The following is a 19,081-nucleotide window of genomic DNA, read 5'->3' as shown; positions in this document are numbered from 1 at the left end:
CTTCAAGTAGTGCTTTCCTAACCTGATCTGTCACGATCAAGGAGGGAGCTACTACTAAAGCAGCTATCACAATGATAACTATGAAAAGTCCCCCCCACTGAAAAACAAGAATCAGATGATAGATCAAGTCTTACCGAAATTGGATTTCCTTTTCATGCCATATGTCTCTTAGACTTTACTTTTCCCCCCTCTGCCCTTTCAAAAGTGGTTACTCCTGATCCGAAGCACCCCTTTTCCATTCATAGAGAGATCCAATCGTCAAAATCAATAAAAAGGCCATCATGGACCAAGAGAACGAGATATTGACTTTTTTTAACTGTAACTACATTCTCACATTTCTTTTTTGATCTCATGACTTTTTAGGCGATCGGAAAACGAATGAGATCAGAAAGGCCATCATTGGGGCAAACAATGCAATAGCTTCGGTGAGAGCAAAGCCCAAAATGGCATAACCAAATGATTGTTTGGCCAATGATGGATTTCGTGCCACGGAATGAATCAAAGAAAAGAGGACGTTACCAATACCGACAGCAGCTTCGGCTAAAGCAATTGTAGCAGCTCCGACACCTATTGATTTAGCACCTTCTAACATCTCGAGTCGAGAAAACACTATTCTTGTCACATTTTTCCTTCGCTGTTCTTTCTTGGATTTCTTGTTGATGATTCAAAGTACTTGGGCCTGCACCTTCATAATTTTCCAATATTGGGTTATGCAGACCACTAATTTGATACATATTATCACAATTTGCAAGGCTTGTCACATATTCAAGAAAATGAGCTGTGGATTGAAAATCATCAGGTATAGGTAATCATCAGGTATAGGTATAGGTATAGGTATAGGTAGGGGGTCCACAACCCTTGTGAGGTTGGGTGGGGTATCCTGAACTACTGGAGCAGCTCCCCCTTGTGGCTGGGGTAGACTCTCAGCAGCTTGGTTTACGCATGGCACGAAAATCTATCTTTAATAATTATGTGCAAAAAGTCCAAAATATCCTATTGGGGTTCAGTTGGCGAGAAAAGCCTTCTTCCTACATCTGCGAGTAAGGGGAAACCTTTTTTATTAATTCACACATAAGGCAAAGTGCTTTCTTTTAAAGAAGCATCTGGTCCATCTTTCTTTCGTTAGTTAAGCCACCTTTTTGTAAGAAGGATTTTTGTAATTCAGGATTAATAGTACTTAGAATGGCTTTTTCATATTGAGAAATTCTGTCTAGTGGCATTCGATCACAGAAGCCGTTGACAGTAGCATAAATCACAACAATTTGTTTTTCAATTGGAAGTGGTTCATATTGTGGTTGTTTGGGCAGTTCTGTAAGCCTTGCACCTCTATTGAGTAATGCCTGAGTCGCAACATCAAGGTCTGACCCAAATTGAGCGAAGGCGGCCACTTCGCGATATTGTGCCAATTCCAGTTTTGAACTACCGCAGACTTGTTTCATAGCTTTCAACTGAGCGGCAGACCCGACACGACTGACGGATAAGCCAACATTAATAGCTGGTCTAATTCCGCGATAAAAGAGCTCTGTTTCCAAATAGATTTGTCCATCTGTAATGGAGATCACATTGGTGGGGATATAGGCCGATACGTCTCCAGCTTGTGTTTCAATCACGGGTAACGCAGTCGAGCTACCTGCACCTGTCTGGTCCGATCGTTTAGCGGCTCTTTCTAAGAGATGGGAATGGAAATAGAAAACATCCCCTGGAAAAGCCTCATGGCCTGGTGGTCGGTGTAACAATAATGACATTTGTCGATATGCCACCGCCTGTTTACTTAGATCATCATATATAATTAATGCATGCATTCCATTATCGCGGAAATATTCCCCCATGGCACACCCTGAATATGGGGCCAGAAATTGCAGAGGAGCAAGATCTGAAGTGGTGGCTGCTTCAAGAATGGAATATTCCAAAGCATTCGCTTCCGAAAGAATTTGAACTAATTGTGCCACAGTCGAGCGTTTCTGTCCAATCGCAACATAGACACAATACAATGTCTCACTCTCATTTGTGCCCCTTGAGTTCATTTGCTTTTGGTTTAATATAGTATCAATAGCTATTGCAGAATTTCCAGTTTGTCTGTCCCCGATTATAAGTTCTCGTTGACCACGGCCTATAGGAACCAGGCTATCCACTGCTTTTAAGCCTGTTTGCATGGGTTCCTGCATAGATTTACGTTCAATAATCCCTGGGGCTTTCACTTCGACACGTCTTCGTTCGTCATCGCTTAGAGCCCCTTTTCCATCAATAGGTACTCCCAAGGTGTCGACCACACGGCCTAACATGGCCTTTCCCGTAGGAACATCCACAATAGATCCAGTGCGCTTGACAAGATCTCCTTCTTTAATAGCGGTATCACTACCAAAGACAATAATACCTACATTCTCATTCTCAAGATTTAAGGCGATTCCTTTCACACCGCTGGCAAATTCCACCATTTCTCCTGCTTGAATCTCGTTCAATCCATAAACACATGCAATCCCATCTCCAACTGAGACCACTCGACCGATCTCATCCACTTGAAAATTCGTGTAAAAGTTGGTCATTCTACTTTCTAATAGAGTCGTGAGTTCCGCAGCTCTGGGTGAGAATTCCATGCTTTAACAAATTAGATGGATGATATTTTGAAGGGAGAAATCCGCTTTCAAGAAAAAGATCTTTACTTCACACAATCTCGATTTGAATTATCATTTGGTGAACCGGGCATCTCGGACAAAGACAATAACAAGAAGAGATGGGAAGACCCTTCCCGGTCCTGCTCCCTGGTCTCTACCTTGCTTACCGCCCCTCGTAAGGGCCAGCGTACCCATACCGAAAATGATTTACTCTTTTTATGGGCGCTTTCGACTAGCTATCATTAAGGAATCGGCCCAAACAAGACCGAGATTCCCGCGAGAATTGCTACGCTGCCTGCAGTGAAATTGCAAGAATCACTTTATATGCTATTTCAAAATCGAATGAATTGAGCAAATGTATTTCCCCAGGTTTCCACTGGAAAAGGAGATTTTTTTGTATGCAAGTGATGATCGATTGGCGGAGAAGCCGCTCCCGTGTGGGGTGGCTGTGAGAATGATTTCGAGTCTTCCTGACCAGACCCATGTGGAACTTGTAAATAAATAGGTTTGTAAGTGCCTAGATGAGTAATAAGATAAGTACCTTTGCTAATAATCCAAAACATTTCATCTTCTCTTTCTAGATATAGCAGCCTACCCATATTGATAGTGGAATTATTGATCTCCTCTTTTGGATAGCCCATTTTGAGTAAGTGTTATGGGTAAGGGCTTGACCTACCAGTTGAATGGAATCTACCGTTCTTTATGCTCTCGCTAGCTTTGAACTTGTTTGTACCAGTAATCAAACCCAGAATCTCATTTCCCATTGCTTTCATTGCATAGAGCCAGATGCCGCATCCATAGGCCTATTTAGTAAGTGGGGTGTATCCTTGGTGACACTTGAGAAATAATTCTATACTTCCAATAACCCACTACTTCCTCCACGGATGGTACATGGCAGGCATCTGCCAGAACTAGAGGCGAGCACTTTTCAATCAATTACGAGAGGCATTCGCTTCTCTGATCTTTAATAAGCGAAGCAACGAGCCTAGTAGTGGAAATACCTTCCTCAGGAATGTCATCAAAGCCAGGTTCTCCAATCGTAAAAGGGAATATCCCCTGGCACAAGGGTTGTTTTTAGGTGCTGTCCTCGGCAAACCACCACAAAAGGTCCGAATCAGGCGAAACTTCTTTTGGTGCCAGCGAGAAGTAGTAACAAGAACTCCTCCTCTGTTCAATATCAGCCTGGTTTAGGTCTAGGTCATAATGAATTTTCTGATACCTTCCTTCATCCATAGATCAACATTATGCTTGTGTCCCATGATGAAGAAGGATAGAAGAATGGTAAGATAGGATCGTATTAGTGAGCCATGGGAAAAGAGTTTTTTCGTACCTTCATTGGACGCACCCAAAAGCAACAGGAATCCCTTTCTCCTCCTATAAGGAAATCTCGTCGTTTCACTCTTCTGCAAGTACCATCGGATTAGTCAACTCAAATGCTGAGAGATTACTATAGAACCAAGGCGGCTTTGAGGCTGGCTCCACTCTCCAAATAGAGCAGTTACTTCGTTGACGACAAGAACCCCATTTCCACTAGCCAAAGAGCAATTCGTTTCTTCGACTCGATGCCTCCTCATTTTCTCCCATTCCCATATTAATAAAAGAATTAGGGAAATTCGAGGGAAAAGAATGCGAAAAGCATTTAGAGATTTGACTGGGATTCGTTCTGGCTCAGATGGCGAGGGATTGCTATAACTATTTTTAGAAGCATTAATGAGATCTCTTTTTTTTCACAAGTGATATGGAAAATCATGCGGAAGAACCTATATGTAAAAATAATTTAAGATTCCCATCATACATTACCAAACTTCCAAATAAGAATAAGCTAAAAATGGATAAATACCTTAAGGAACTGGAAGCAGACCCTGATTATAAAGGGCAACCTCCTAAACCATCAGTATTCCTTGTAGGTGACATTGAAACCATTCCCTTGTTGGATCGGAACTATGTTCCTGTGAAGATAATAGAATCCAAAATCTTCCCCGCCACCACACTTATGCAGCCGCCTTTATGACTGTCAATTTAGACAAGAAACTATCAAAGATTTATATTAATCATTATAGTTTCCACGAATACATAAATACGCACCCATCATTTTATGATTGAAGTGATTGTGTACTCCAAGCATTCATAAATGGAATACTTTCTGTTGTAAGAAAACAAAGAAAGTCACTAATTAATTACTTTCATAACATGAGTCGATTCGATGGTATTCTGATGACCCAACATCTTAGTAAGTTTCACCCCGACTTGAAAGTGGATATTGTAATGCGAAATGGTATTATGTACGAGGTTGCTGTTTCTAGACGTGTTCAGGACGGTAGGAATAAATCACGTCTCCTTTTCAAAATGCGGTGTTCGTTGTTGATTCTCCCTGTTTCGTTAGCAAACGTAACTAAACAATTGTGTTAGGAATAAGAAAGTGATGTCGGCGGAAGAAATACGAAGAAACCTAGCACACTTTTGTAGTATAGACGCGGTGCGCCTGATTTTATAGGCATCGGAATGGGTTTATCTTGGAAGATCTTGACTTCTCCGTGCCTTCTGCCTCTGACACATCATACCTCCTATACCGACCTCGTACTTTTGATCACTTCTTCCTTACGAATTGTATCTATTACGAATTGTGTCTATTTAAGCTTTTTCTCGGTTGATATTCATTTTTTATCTATCTCATGAAATTTCCCTTCTATTAAGCGATAAAGAGCAATTGACGAAGTCAGCAGGAAGTCCGTCAGATGACAGTATGGATCAGAGGAATCCTCCTATCTTCGACTGTACACCCTTTTACTGGGATTTCACATTCCTATTCCGATTGGCAGAAGCCTTTCTTTCTGTTTGTGCCGCCCTATGACGATTTCTTACTCAACGTTTGCACTTTCTTACCAACTCTTATACAAGTTAGGTTCAGCGTTGTTCTGACGATTAAGATTTCTCTGTTTGACGGTTTTTACCTTCAATATCCTTTGTTGCATCACTTCTCGATAGCTTTAGTGCTCAGAGAGTAAGCATAGCATATTGTCAGCTAGTTATTGATTGATAGCAAACAACTAGTAGGTCAAGCCGGAGCCTTCACTCACTCAGCTTGCGTCAGCACCGTATCTCTAATTGGTGGAGACGAACTCCAATCCACCCACTTCATTTGTTTCCCAAGGAGGGTCATTAGCGAGTCCGCTCTCCCCAAGGTAGTTAAAAGGCATAGGTACGCCTTCCCCTGCACCAATCTACCAAAGCACTTTACCTTTAATCACTAGATGGGCTCGAGCCAGGGTCCTATTTTCGTTCTCCATGACTTCAAAGCTGCTTCTCTTTATCAGCTCTGGACAGTTCTATAAACATTGGTACCAGGGGTTCTATGACCAAAAATCTTATTTATTTTTCTCCTGGCGTTTATGTATTTATTATCACAGTCTAAATGCGATGACTATCGTCAGCAAGTATCCAGTGCCCATAGTCGAAGAACTCCTGGATGTCTGGTGCCTCATGGTTTTCTAAACCCGATCTCAAAGCTGGTTATCACCAGATTCGTAAGGCAGCTGGCGATGAATTCAAAACAGCCTTCCAGACTCTGGAAGGGCACTACGAGTACAAGGTCAAGTCCTTCAGCCTCGCGGGAGCACCAGCCACCTTCTTGGGAGCCATGAACGCCACTCTCAAACAAACCCCTTTACGCAAATGTGCCCTTGTGTTATTTGATGACATTTTATTCTACAGTGCCTCTCTTGAAGATCACACAATCCACTTGCAATCAGTGCTTGAGTTGTTAAGAAGGGATCAATGGCAAGTCAAACGCTCAAAGTGCTCTTTCGCTCAATGCCAGAAATCCTATTTGGGCCATACTATCAGCCAGCATGGGGTTGCCACTAAAACCCACAAAATTAAGAACATTGCCAACTGGTCTTCTCCGCAATCAGTCAAAGAAGTTCGCAGCTTCTTAGGTTTGGCCGGCTATTACAGGCGCTTCGTTCGCCATTTCGGCATCATTGCAAAGCCACTGACACATCTCCAGAAGAAACATGGGGAGATCCTGAGCTTTGAGGCAACTAAAGAAACATGATGCTTTTCAGTTATATTTAAGAACAGAAGAGGAAGACAAAGCAACCCTAGGATTTCTCTGCTCCCAGTGCTTAATACGAAAAGCTTGACATAAACCCAAGGACGGGCAACCGCTGCTAAACCAGGATCTCCATCTCTTTGAATAAAATCCATCCTTTCCATCGACCAGCCTACGAGCATCTTGGGTACTATAATGAAGGACGTTGACACTATCCCATTCTATGTAGCAGGGGTAATTCCAGAAACATCCTATCTAAAAATCATTTAGAGATAAGTTTCTATAGAAAGATAAGCGGGTGTACAAATGAACTTTCTTATGATACTATGATACTCAGATACCACTCATTGGATGGGACTGGTGGACCATTGATCGATAAAAAGTAGTAAATAAGCCCTTTTCTCGCAGGTACGAGAGATTGCACAACCTTGCCTTGAACGCTTGAAGTTCTAAATAAATCTGAAGAGGAAGGCCAATTATATCATGTCAGCAATGGTACTCTCTTGGGCTATAGACTGTCACCTGCTTCAAGGTATCTTGCTTGTGAAAGCCGAACAAAGAAGAAAAGAACGAAATGGCGGTTCATCAGTAGTCAAAGGTGCAGGCTTCATTCTTTGTTTCCTTCATCCTCTACCATTACGTTTTGCTTTTTAGGACTACCTAAAGGAAAGGAATAGAATGATCCACAGTCGTACCTACTTGAGGGCGCCGAATGCATACAACTTATGCCAACTTTATATATATATAATTATTGATTCCATTCACACCCTTTGGGAATAGGAAACGGAGAACTTGTTGCTTTCTTCTGTTTTTGCTATAGCTGAGGACAACTTAGATTGAAATGATTGACTTGATCTAGGTACGTGGTCCAAACGGATAGGTAGAATTACCCAGAGGGAGCCCTAGTTTCAGCATAAAAGGAAGAAGTCGGGTCCGCGCGGTTCGCCTTTTCAAATGCAGCACCATTTTTGGCTTTGGCAATACCAGCTAGCTAGCTACTTACTTGTGTGGGAGTCCTATAAAGAAAAGCCTGAGTTATAGACTGACTAAAGAAATCTAGAGTAAGGAGAGAGATTCTGCACACGAACGAACGACCCGTCAGGTTCGAACTGACTTAGGTTCGACCAGGACCCACCTATCTCCACCAAGAAGGAATCGCTTTGGTTACGTAGTTCAGTTGGCGATAAAAGCCAACCTAATCTGCGAGCTGGTAGGCCAGCCAACTAACTCTTCAAATGAAGAACTTATTTCCCCACACCTATCTCTATGAAACTTCCTTCATAGTTAGGAGAGGTTTTTCTTAGCTTTTTGTCTCTTTTACCGCAGGAAGTTCTCCAAAAGTATGAAAGGCCGGAGTGCTTTGTACCAACCATTCTATTGTGTTTGGATTCTGTTCAACAGCCCAAGGACTTTCCGCACATTTTTTGTTCTTTCCACTGCTTGAAGTGATTGCGACAACTACGAAGAAACGACGAATCCCAACTACAGATATATAAGAACCAAAACTGCTCAGAGCATTCCATCCGGCGTAAGCATCTGGATAATCTGGAATGCGACGTGGCATAACCGAAAGCCCTAAGAAATGCATGGGAAAGAAGGTCAGATTAACCCCGAAAAAGGTGATCCAAAAATGGATTTGGCCTAAAGTTTCAGGATATGTCCGACCAAATATTTTACCCACCCAATAGTAAAATCCAGCAAATAAAGAAAAAACGGCTCCCATAGAAAGTGCATAATGGAAATGTGCAACCACATAATAAGTATCATGTAGAGCAATGTCTTGCCCAGAGTGTGCTAGAACTATTCCAGTGAGCCCTCCTATGGTGAACAAAAAGATGAACCCTATAGCAAATAACATGGGTGTTTTGTATTGTATCGAACCTCCCCACATTGTAGCGATCCAACTAAAGATTTTGATTCCTGTGGGCACAGCTATGATCATGGTAGCTGCGGTGAAGTAGGCACGCGTATCAACGTCTAAGCCCACAGTAACCATATGATGAGCCCCAACTAGAAATCCAAGAACACCTATACTTATCATGGCATAAACCATGCCTAGATACCCGAAGACCGGTTTTCTTGAAAAGGTCGATACGATATGACTAATAATACCAAATCCAGGCAGAATGAGAATATACACCTCTGGATGACCGAAGAACCAAAAGAGATGCTGGTATAATATTGGATCTCCCCCTCCTGCAGGATCAAAAAATGTTGTATTAAAGTTTCGATCGGTTAATAACATTGTAATTGCCCCCGCCAGTACCGGAAGTGATAATAAAAGTAGGAATGCTGTCACTAGAATGGACCACACAAAAAGTGGTAATCTATGCATAGTCATTCCAGATCCACGCATGTTGAAGATAGTTGTTATGAAATTGATAGAACCTAAAATTGATGAAATACCTAATAGATGAAGACTAAAAATTGTTGAATCAACTGCTCCTCGAGAATGGTTGGTAATACCACTTAAGGGCGGATAGACTGTCCACCCAGTGCTGCTGCCCACTTCTACTAAGGCTGAGCTTAATAGGAGCAAGAGACTTGGTGGCAACAACCAGAATGATATATTATTTAATCGTGGAAATGCCATGTCAGGTGCACCTATCAGAATCGGAACAAACCAATTACCAAATCCACCTATCATCGCCGGCATAACCATAAAAAAGATCATTAACAAAGCATGAGCCGTCATTAAAAAATTATAAAGTTGATGATTACCACCAAGAATTTGATCGTCGGGTCAGGCTAATTCCATACGAATCAGTACGGAGAAGCATGTGCCCATCTGTGATGCCCCCGATTTGACCGTACACTAATCATACACGCAAATGTGTACGATCAAGATCACGGACTCACAGGAAGATATCACAACACAACTCTAGACACAAATTAAAATAATACAAGCTTTCTATTACAAGCCAGGGGCATCGAAGGCTCGAATACATAAGCTCGAATACACAAGAGTCAGCGGAAGCAATAATATCTTAGTACAGACATAAGTTAAACAAGATGCCATAAGATGGCTAGGACAAATAGGGATATAGATCGAAAGAGGCGCATGCCTCCTGCCTGGGATCCTCCTAAACTACTCCTGGTCGTCGTCAGTGGCCTGCACGTAGTAGTAGGCACCTCCGGTGTAGTAGGAGTCGTCGTCGATGGTGGCGTCTCGCTCCTGGGCTCTAGCATCTGGTTGCGACAACCGAGAAGAAAGGAAAGGGGGAAAGGAGGGAGAAAAGGAACCGTGAGTACTCATCCAAAGTACTCACAAGAAGGGATCTACACTACATATGCAGGGGTATCTGTGTAAAGGGGCAATATCGGTGGACTGAACTGCAGAATGCCAGAATAAGAGGGGGATAGCTAGTCCTGTCGAAGACTACGCTTCTGGAAACCTCCAACTTGCAGCATGTAGAAGAGAGTAGATGGTAAGTTCACCAAGTAGCATCGCATAGCATAAACCTACCCGGCGATCCCCTCCTCGTCGCCCTGTTAGAGAGCGATCGCCGGGTTATATCTGGCACTTGGAAGGGTGTGTTTTATTAAGTATCTGGTTCTAGTTGTCATAAGGTCAAGGTACAACTCCAAGTCGTCCTGTTACCGAAGATCACAGCTATTCGAATAGATAAACTTCCCTGTAGGGGTGCACCACATAACCCAACATGCTCGATCCCATTTGGCCGGACACACTTTCCTGGGTCATGCCCGGCCTCGGAAGATCAACACGTCGCAGCCCCACCTAGGCACAACAAAGAGGTCAGCACGCCGGTCTAAATACTATGGCACAGGGGTCTGGGCCCATCGCCCTTTGCACACCTGCACGTTGAGAACGCGGCCAGAAGCAGGCCTAGCCTAGCAGGCGTTCCAGTCCAATCCGGTGCGCGCCGCTCAGTCGCTGACGTCACGAAGGCTTCGGCTGATACCACGACGCCGAGTGCCCAGAACTGTTCCCGCGTAGTTGGTTAGTGCGTATAGGCCAGTGGCGAGACTCGGATCAAATACCAAGATCTCGTTAAGCGTGTTAAGTATCCGTGAACGCCGACCAGGGCCAGGCCCACCTCTCTCCTAGGTGGTCTCAACCTGCCCTGTCGCTCCGCCACAAAGTAACAGTCGGGGGCCGTCGGGAACCCAGGCCCACCTCTATCGGGATGGAGCCACCTGCCCCTTCGACCCCATCTCTGAACAGTATCATAAGTAATGTAACAGTATAAAGTATATAACATATGCCCGTGATCACCTCTCGAGTGATCACGACCCAGTAGTATAGCATGGCAGACGGACAAGAGTGTAGGGCCACTGATGGAACACTAGCATCCTATACTAAGCAGTAGGATAGCAGGTAAGGGTAACAACTGTAGCAACAATGACAGGCTATGCATCAGAATAGGATTAACCGAAAGCAGTAACATGCTACACTACTCTAATGCAAGCAGTAGAGAGAAGGAATAGGCGATATCTGGTGATCAAGGGGGGGCTTGCCTAGTTGCTCTGGCAATAAGAAGGGGTCGTCAACAGCGTAGTCGGTCGGGGCACCAGCAGTGGCGTCGGTCTCGTAGTCTACCGGAGAGAAGAGGGGGAAGAAACAATGAATACAATGCAAACAGAGGCATAAAGATGCATGACAAAGCAAACAATGGTGTTAGGTGTGCCCTAACGTGGTAAGAGGTGATACCGGCGAATGGGAGAAACATCCGGGAAAGTATCCCCGGTGTTTCGCGTTTTCGGGCAGATGAAACAGAGGGGGAAAGTTGCATGTTCGATATGCTAGGGGTGTGTGGCGGACGAACGGGCTATGTATTCGGATTCGTCTCGTCGTTCTGAACAACTTTCATGTAGAAAACATTTTCATCTGAGCTACAGTTTATTTTATATGATTTTCTAAAGTTTTAAATCATTTTAGAATTTATTTAATTAATTTAATTCAACATTACCCAGAACAGTGCATGCTGACGTCATCATGACGTCAGCAGTCAACAGAGGTGTTGACTGGTCAAACTGATGTGTGGGGTCCGCATGTCATAGGCTGTTTAATTAGCAGGTTAATTAAACAGAGTTAATTAGTTTACCTAATGATTAGGTTAATCTAAACAGAATTAATTAAGTTAATTAACGAATTTATTTATTAGTTTTTTAATATTTATTTTTTAATCTTTTTTTTATATAATGTTCTCGGGGCTAGGCCCCACATGTCATTGGACCTAGGGGCCTTAGCGGTTACGGGCGTGCGGGCGCGCGGGTGTGGTGCCCGTGCCCGAGGCCGTAGCCTGCCCGGGCGACGGGGGAGCCAGGCGCAAGCTCTGGTGGCCAGGGGACGCGCGGGCGCTGGCCCGAACAGGGCGGCGGGGCGGAGCAGCAAAGCAGCGGCGGCGGCCGCTCCGGTGAGCGCGCAGGGGAGCGGCAGCGCGCGCGGTGCGGTGGCGATGCGAGGTGAGGGAGAGGCGAGCGCGAGGGGGGCGGCGACCGAAGGGAGCTCACAGGAGGGGTCGAGCAGTCCGGCGGGGAAGGCGGCCGGGGAGGAGATGCAAGGCTGTGGCGGGGCAAAAGGGGGGTCCGGTGGCAGCGCGGTGGAGGCCGCCGGGGGCGCCGGAGGGGCGCGGGAGGGATGTGGCCGAAGGGGCACAAGCGTGCGCAGGAGCAATGCTCCGGGCGCGGCGATGGCGAGCGTGGCCGCGGGCGACGTCGAGCAGTGCGTGGGTGAGGGACAGAGGGGAGAGGAGGAGCGAGAGGTGCTCACGGCGGCCGTAGGGGATGGGCAGTGGGGCTCGGGGTGGTCGACGGGGACGACGACGATGCAGGGGAGGAGGCGACGAGGGCGTTCGGCGAGGAGGAGGGCGGCGACGCAGCGTCGGGGAGGCAGGGTCGAGGTAGCTCCAGGCGGGGTTCAGCGACGACGCGGTCGTGGACGGGGCGGCGAGGTGGCGGGGCGCCGGCAGGGCGACGGGCTGCGGCGTCGAGCGACGGGAGCGCCAGCCGCCGTCGGGGCACAGGCGAGGTCGAGGGGTCGCGACGGGGCGGTAGGCTTGGTGCCCCCGATCCCGATTTGGATCGGGAGGGAGGCAGAGGGAGGAGTGGGACGTGGGGGGAAGTGGAGATCGTGGGATGGGAGCTAGGTCACGGTGGGGGGTTAAGCAGGGGGGAGCCAGCTGGGCCGGCCTGGTCGACGGGGCCGACTGGGCCAAGAGGCCCAGTGGGGAAAGGGGGCGGCCTTTGCCTTTTTATTTGTTTTTCTTTTCCTTTATTTATTTTATTTCTTTTTCTGTTTTAGCTTAGTTTCCTTTTATTTTTGTTTTTATCAAAAATACCAAAATGGCAACTAATTTGATGTTATTAATTATGCCACTGCCACATTAACTAGCTAACTAATCTAAAATAGTTTTGTAATTATGTATTATTTAAAAGTATTTAAATAATAGTTTTTGCTACAGTTTTATTCATATTATAGCAGTTAAACGTTTTTAAAAAGTATGGTTTCTTCACCATAATCACCTATGCATTATCTGGCACAAACCGAACATTTTAGTTTTAATATTTAAAAGCTTTTGATGTTTGGCTTAATTTTGAATTTGAATTTGAATCGGTTTTGAACTAATGCGAGATTAACAATAGTAACCGAGGTGACGTGGCATCATTACGAGGGGGTTTCTGTAGCTTAATTACCCGGGCGTCACAATTCTCCTCCACTACAAGAAATCTCGTCCCGAGATTTAAGAGGGGTGTAAGGGGGAAGTTCTGGTTACGAAAGTCTAACGGATCTTCTCGTCTTTGGTTGCTCTCCTCAAAGAGGTCGATCCATAGCATTGATGTCTTCACTCCTATGCCTCAATGCATCGTGATGAAATTGTCGTCCTTCCTTCAGGATCTTCACCGTACTTACGAAAGGGTGAGAAGGGAAAACCCTATAAGGACGGATTCTAACAAGATCGAGCATCAGACGGTTAACTCAGGGGAAGAAACATAAGTATCTCTCGAATTGAAACTTAAGAAGATGTCGAGAGCAAAGTAAGAAGGTACCATGAGAAGTTTCAAACCGATAGGCAAGCGTTCGATGCCTATCAGAAGGTGAAAGGGGTTCAGAGCAACGAGAATAAGTATTGCATTTGATACCTGAATAGATCACTTGGCAGGTGGACCGTGAGTTACATAAGAAGTCGTGCGCGAGGAATAACTTTGGAAACCGGGGGTGTACAGGAGAGTCAGGTTTCGATCCTGTGGGTTATGGGCCCACCATGTGGTTAAAAGTAGGAAAAGCGTTGATATCTTGCACGGTCGTGATAGCAAGACATGTCAGAGGGTAGCCTATCAGTTATGTTGGGAACAATGTCGATACCAAGGGCGAGGGACGAAGAGAACCATTTTCCTGCTCGTTGAACGAGGTGGACCATTAGGTAAAGTTCTCGTCCATCGGTGGCTACCGAAATGTCATCAACTATAGTAATAGGGTCTTACTGGCAGAGTTGTACACCGAGGTGTTTACATAAGCAGGAGAATACTAGTGCTTAGATCATATAGGTCACCCAAAAGGTTAAACCAAACAATGGAAAGGAAAATACGATTATCAGATTAAAGAGAACAATGGAAAGGAAAATGTGTTTAAACACATATTTCAGGGGTATATCCTTCCCAAGGACAAGCAGAGCATGATATCTGTGACAAGACAAAATGTAGAAAACCCTTTAGGTAAGGGGAGAGAAACTTCATGACATTACCCATACAACGATGTTTGGATAATTGAGCAAGAAAAATTTAGCATTTTGCTTCAAATGCTCTTATTGAAAATCGGAGTACCACCGACATGCTTCGGGGTAGAATTGACATGGTCTTCAAGCAAAGATCGGACTTTGGATACACAAAGGATCCATCAGTATAAACTTAGTAAACAAGGCATTCAATTTCCTCATGGAAAAATGATTAACCTTGTTAAAAAGGAAACTATAACACTAGGTCCTCTGGTCAGGTGTGCTAGGCATGACATCACCTTATCAGGGCATATAGGGACCAATGTTATAACTCTTGAAAATATGTTCCAACCATCATATCTGACCGAGATTCAGATCTGATTGGTGTCAGGATACCTTAGACTCAGGATGCCTAAGAAGAAAGGTGCAACACAAATTGTCGAGGTGACATTGTAAGATTCTCGGGAATTGAACTATGGAAGCGAGTTCCAAAACAAGAGTTCATCAGTAAACCAACGAGAGGATGAGGAGGTGGCTGATGGAATCAGCGACAATTCATCGAGATTAACAAAAGATGGATTTCCACAACTATGTGAACAAGGAGATAGCATTTGTTAGATCAAATGGTATAATGATGTATGCTCGAGGAAAACATACACAATTAAACATTGGTTGAAAGGTGCACCAGAAATATGGGCTGGGTTGCACGATCAATGTTAGAATGGTGACTTAATGAACAAAAGAATTAGCAGGAAACTATCGACCATTCACTTCAAAGCAATAGGGTTGCTAGAAGTTTTGAACTCACACATCAAAGTTCAATTGTCGGTATTCCGATTAGAAACAACACGGGGACCAAGAAATGAACGGAGATGGCAAGAAGTATTTCTAAATCAAGTATTCTTAAGAGGTGGTGAAATTCACATGACATTCTTGACATAAAAGGTGGTAATACTCCAAGGTAAAGAAGAACAAATGCTGGATAGCAAGGAACTCAAGGTATAACACAAAACACGAACAAGTTTGTGTTGGAGGGAAGTCAATAAAGTGGTCGATGACAACACAAATCATCGAGAGAAAGGATGGTATTTCTCATCATGAACTCAATTGATATCCTGGAAGAGCTCCAAATGCCGATGATGATCACGACACATTTGTCGAGAGATTTCATGAAGATGTAATCGATTGGCGATGACATCAAGTCAAAGGAATGATGAAGCGAAAGGATATTGGAACCACGGGTATGACACAACTCCAAACCAAGCTTGTTGTTCAAAGCGAAATGATATGATGAGGAAGATCGACGTAAGCTTAGCTCATCATCAAAAATTGTGCTCCGGGAAGGACCAGGTAGCACAGTTAAATTTCAGCACGATAATGATATAGCTGATCAGGCTAGAAATGACATCATCGAGTACAAACTCGTAAGTAAAGAAGATTACTAATAGTTGTTTAATCGTGATTCAGACTTGATTCAGTTATCGGTGTCCTTGAGTGTTTAATGACTCAAAGCCCGTGAAAAAATTGGAATCAGTGAGAATGGTACTTGATGGAGAACTCATAAGAAGTTATGCAGTTCCGTGATAATCTCGAGATACCATGGTCTAATACTCGACGAAAGATCAAAGTAAAGGTTGGACTGGTGTATTGATCCATAGAAGACAAGTGCTTAAACTTTCTTGACACATGGGATCAGAGAAGAACATCTAGTTAGAACCACGATTGCAAAAGGCCAAATCCCAGATATAAGTTGAACTTACACCAAGGGGATAATTATTGTTGCGAGAAGCTTCCATGATAGGATCTACATTGTTTCCATGGGCATGAACACAAGGTTCAAGGTCGACTCCCACTTCTCCAATGCATGACCTTTCATTCACTGCTCTAGATAAAAATGATTTCAGTGTCAAAAACTACCTAGTGAATTACCAGAGGAGTATGACCCGTGAAAACTTTTGAGTTCACACAGATTAAGGAAGGCATAGGTTCAACCCATCGGGGCTTCTTAGAACATATACCATGAACTTCAGGAGTAAATAACACAAGCTCAAAAGTAGAGCATGGTTGACAAAAGTAGAGGATACAATTTACCAAAGGCATTATGTATCGGGTAAAGAACTCATAAGAATTTTGGTTGTGAAGGACACTGTCGGATAATAACCAAGCAATTGGTCTCGCGGACCATCAGGGATCTGATGTGAGTATCGGTACTCAATCAAAAGGAAAAAGAATGCAAAGGCATCAGATTATAGAATCAACTGACTAATTGAAAGCTCAAATGCAAATGAATTATGATTTCCAAATCAAGGGATCAGAAGCAAACGCTCTAATTAAGGATGGATAAGTTGAGTAGGCTTAGGGATACCATCGATGGTAATTTGATTGGTAGAGATCCAGCTCATGTTTAAAATGGCGTCTGAGCCGGAAGGAGGAACTCTGGGTTGGATTGATGATTACGAGCATTCGCAAACATATTGGATCAAAGACTCAATATGACGGTGACAAAGGATGCTCGTGAATATTGCTAGACATATGGAAAGTAACCATAATGCAAGCAGACAAGTATTTTACAGAGCAATAGTTGGCAATGGATTATCGGAAGATCGGATAACATCTCAATGTATCTTGTGAATCATATAAACAATGAGGGAAGAACCGATACTCGGTAAGTGTGAGGAATTATCCATAGGGGGTATTCATGTGGCAAAGAACTGCAAGGCAGTAAGCTCAAGGATTCTTAAAAAGTTTGGAGAATAATTCGATGCATCTTGTAATAACAAGAGCAACTGGGAATGAAAGTAAGGCGACAGGTGCATGTAATTCTCCATAGGGATAACGGTTGTAGGGAATTGCAAAAGCAACGGGAACAAGGTCTCGAGTGAACACTGGAGAGTATCTTCCAAATCTTCTGGTGTAGTCGGTGATCATTTGGACTGAAAGGTTCTCCGGGAGAAAGTATTATCGAGAACCTAGAGTCAGAGTTAGTAAAATCTTTTAACCCAAATAGAAGAGATGTTAGAGTCCCATAGTATAGGTTGAGGAATAAAAGATCCTACTACCACCCAATGGCGACGTGGGCCCGTAAGGCACACAGCCATGTTAGTAAAAGTTTTGCAATGACTAGACTCAACTTCGGCCAAGGAGTTTGGAAGGGGGGTTCCTACAGGCAGTCAGCTCTGATACCAACTTGTGACGCCCCCGATTTGACCGTACACTAATCATACATGCAAATGTGTACGATCAAGATCAAGGACTCACGGGAAGATATCACAACACAACTCTAGACACAAATTAAAATAATACAAGCTTTATATTACAAGCCAGGGGCCTCGAAGGCTCGAATACATAAGCTCGAATACACAAGAGTCAGCGGAAGCAATAATATCTGAGTACAGACATAAGTTAAACAAGATGCCATAAGATGGCTAGGACAAACAGGGATACAGATCGAAAGAGGCGCAGGCCTCTTGCCTGGGATCCTCCTAAACTACTCCTGGTCGTCGTCAGCGGCCTGCACGTAGTAGTAGGCACCTCCGGTGTAGTAGGAGTCGTCGTCGACGGTGGCGTCTGGCTCCTGGGCTCCAGCATCTGGTTGCGACAACCGAGAAGAAAGGAAAGGGGGAAAGGAGGGAGAAAAGCAACCGTGAGTACTCATCCAAAGTACTCGCAAGCAAGGATCTACACTACATATGCAGGGGTATCTGTGTAAAGGGGCAATATCGGTGGACTGGACTGTAGAATGCCAGAATAAGAGGGGGATAGCTAGTCCTGTCGAAGACTACGCTTCTGGCAACCTCCATCTTGCAGCATGTAGAAGAGAGTAGATGGTAAGTTCACCAAGTAGCATCGCATAGCATAAACCTACCCGGCGATCCCCTCCTTGTCGCCCTGTTAGAGAGCGATCACCGGGTTATATCTGGCACCTGGAAGGGTGTGTTTTATTAAGTATCCGGTTCTAGTTGTCATAAGGTCAAGGTACAACTCCAAGTCGTCCTGTTACCGAAGATCATGGCTATTCGAATAGATAAACTTCCCTGCAGGGGTGCACCACATAACCCAACACGCTCGATCCCATTTGGCCGGACACACTTTCCTGGGTCATGCCCGGCCTCGGAAGATCAACACGTCGCAGCCCCACCTAGGCACAACAAAGAGGTCAGCACGCCGGTCTAAATCCTATGGCACAGGGGTCTGGGCCCATCGCCCTTTGCACACCTGCACGTTGCGAACGCGGCCGGAAGCATACCTAGCCTAGCAGGCGTTCCAGTCCAATCCGGCGCACGCCGCTCAGTCGCTGACGTCACGAATGCTTCGGCTGATACCACGACGCCGAGTGCCCATAACTGTTCCCGCGTAGTTGGTTAGTGCGTATAGGCCAGTGGCGAGACTCAGATCAAATACCAAGATCTCGTTAAGCGTGTTAAGTATCCGCGAACGCCGACCAGGGCCAGGCCCAGCTCTCTCCTAGGTGGTCTCAACCTGCCCTGTCGCTCCGCCACAAAGTAACAGTCGGGGGCCGTCGGGAACCCAGGCCCACCTCTACCGGGATGGAGCCACCTGCCCCTTCAGCCCCCATCTCCGAACAGTATAATTAGTAATGTAACAGTATAAAGTATATAGCATATGCCCGTGATCACCTCCCGAGTGGTCACAGCCCAGTAGTATAGCATGGCAGACGGACAAGAGTGTAGGGCCACTGATGGAACACTAGCATCCTATACTAAGCAGTAGGATAAGAGGTA

General features: G+C 44.7%; 1 protein-coding gene across 1 annotated transcript; it reads right to left on the bottom strand.

Moving 5' to 3' along the window:
* Positions 1-1,091: 1,091 nt before the first annotated feature.
* On the bottom strand, positions 1,092-2,847 carry LOC123074548 (ATP synthase subunit alpha, mitochondrial-like). Its single transcript, XM_044497352.1, has one exon. It carries the CDS (start codon positions 2,592-2,594, stop codon positions 1,092-1,094), a length of 1,503 nt encoding a protein of 500 aa, XP_044353287.1. The 5' UTR covers positions 2,595-2,847.
* Between the last annotated feature and the right edge of the window lie 16,234 nt (positions 2,848-19,081).

This window comes from Triticum aestivum, chromosome 3D, assembly GCF_018294505.1.
Source record: "Triticum aestivum cultivar Chinese Spring chromosome 3D, IWGSC CS RefSeq v2.1, whole genome shotgun sequence".
Classification (NCBI taxonomy): Eukaryota; Viridiplantae; Streptophyta; class Magnoliopsida; order Poales; family Poaceae; genus Triticum; species Triticum aestivum.
This window is presented reverse-complemented; position numbering and strand designations above follow the sequence as displayed.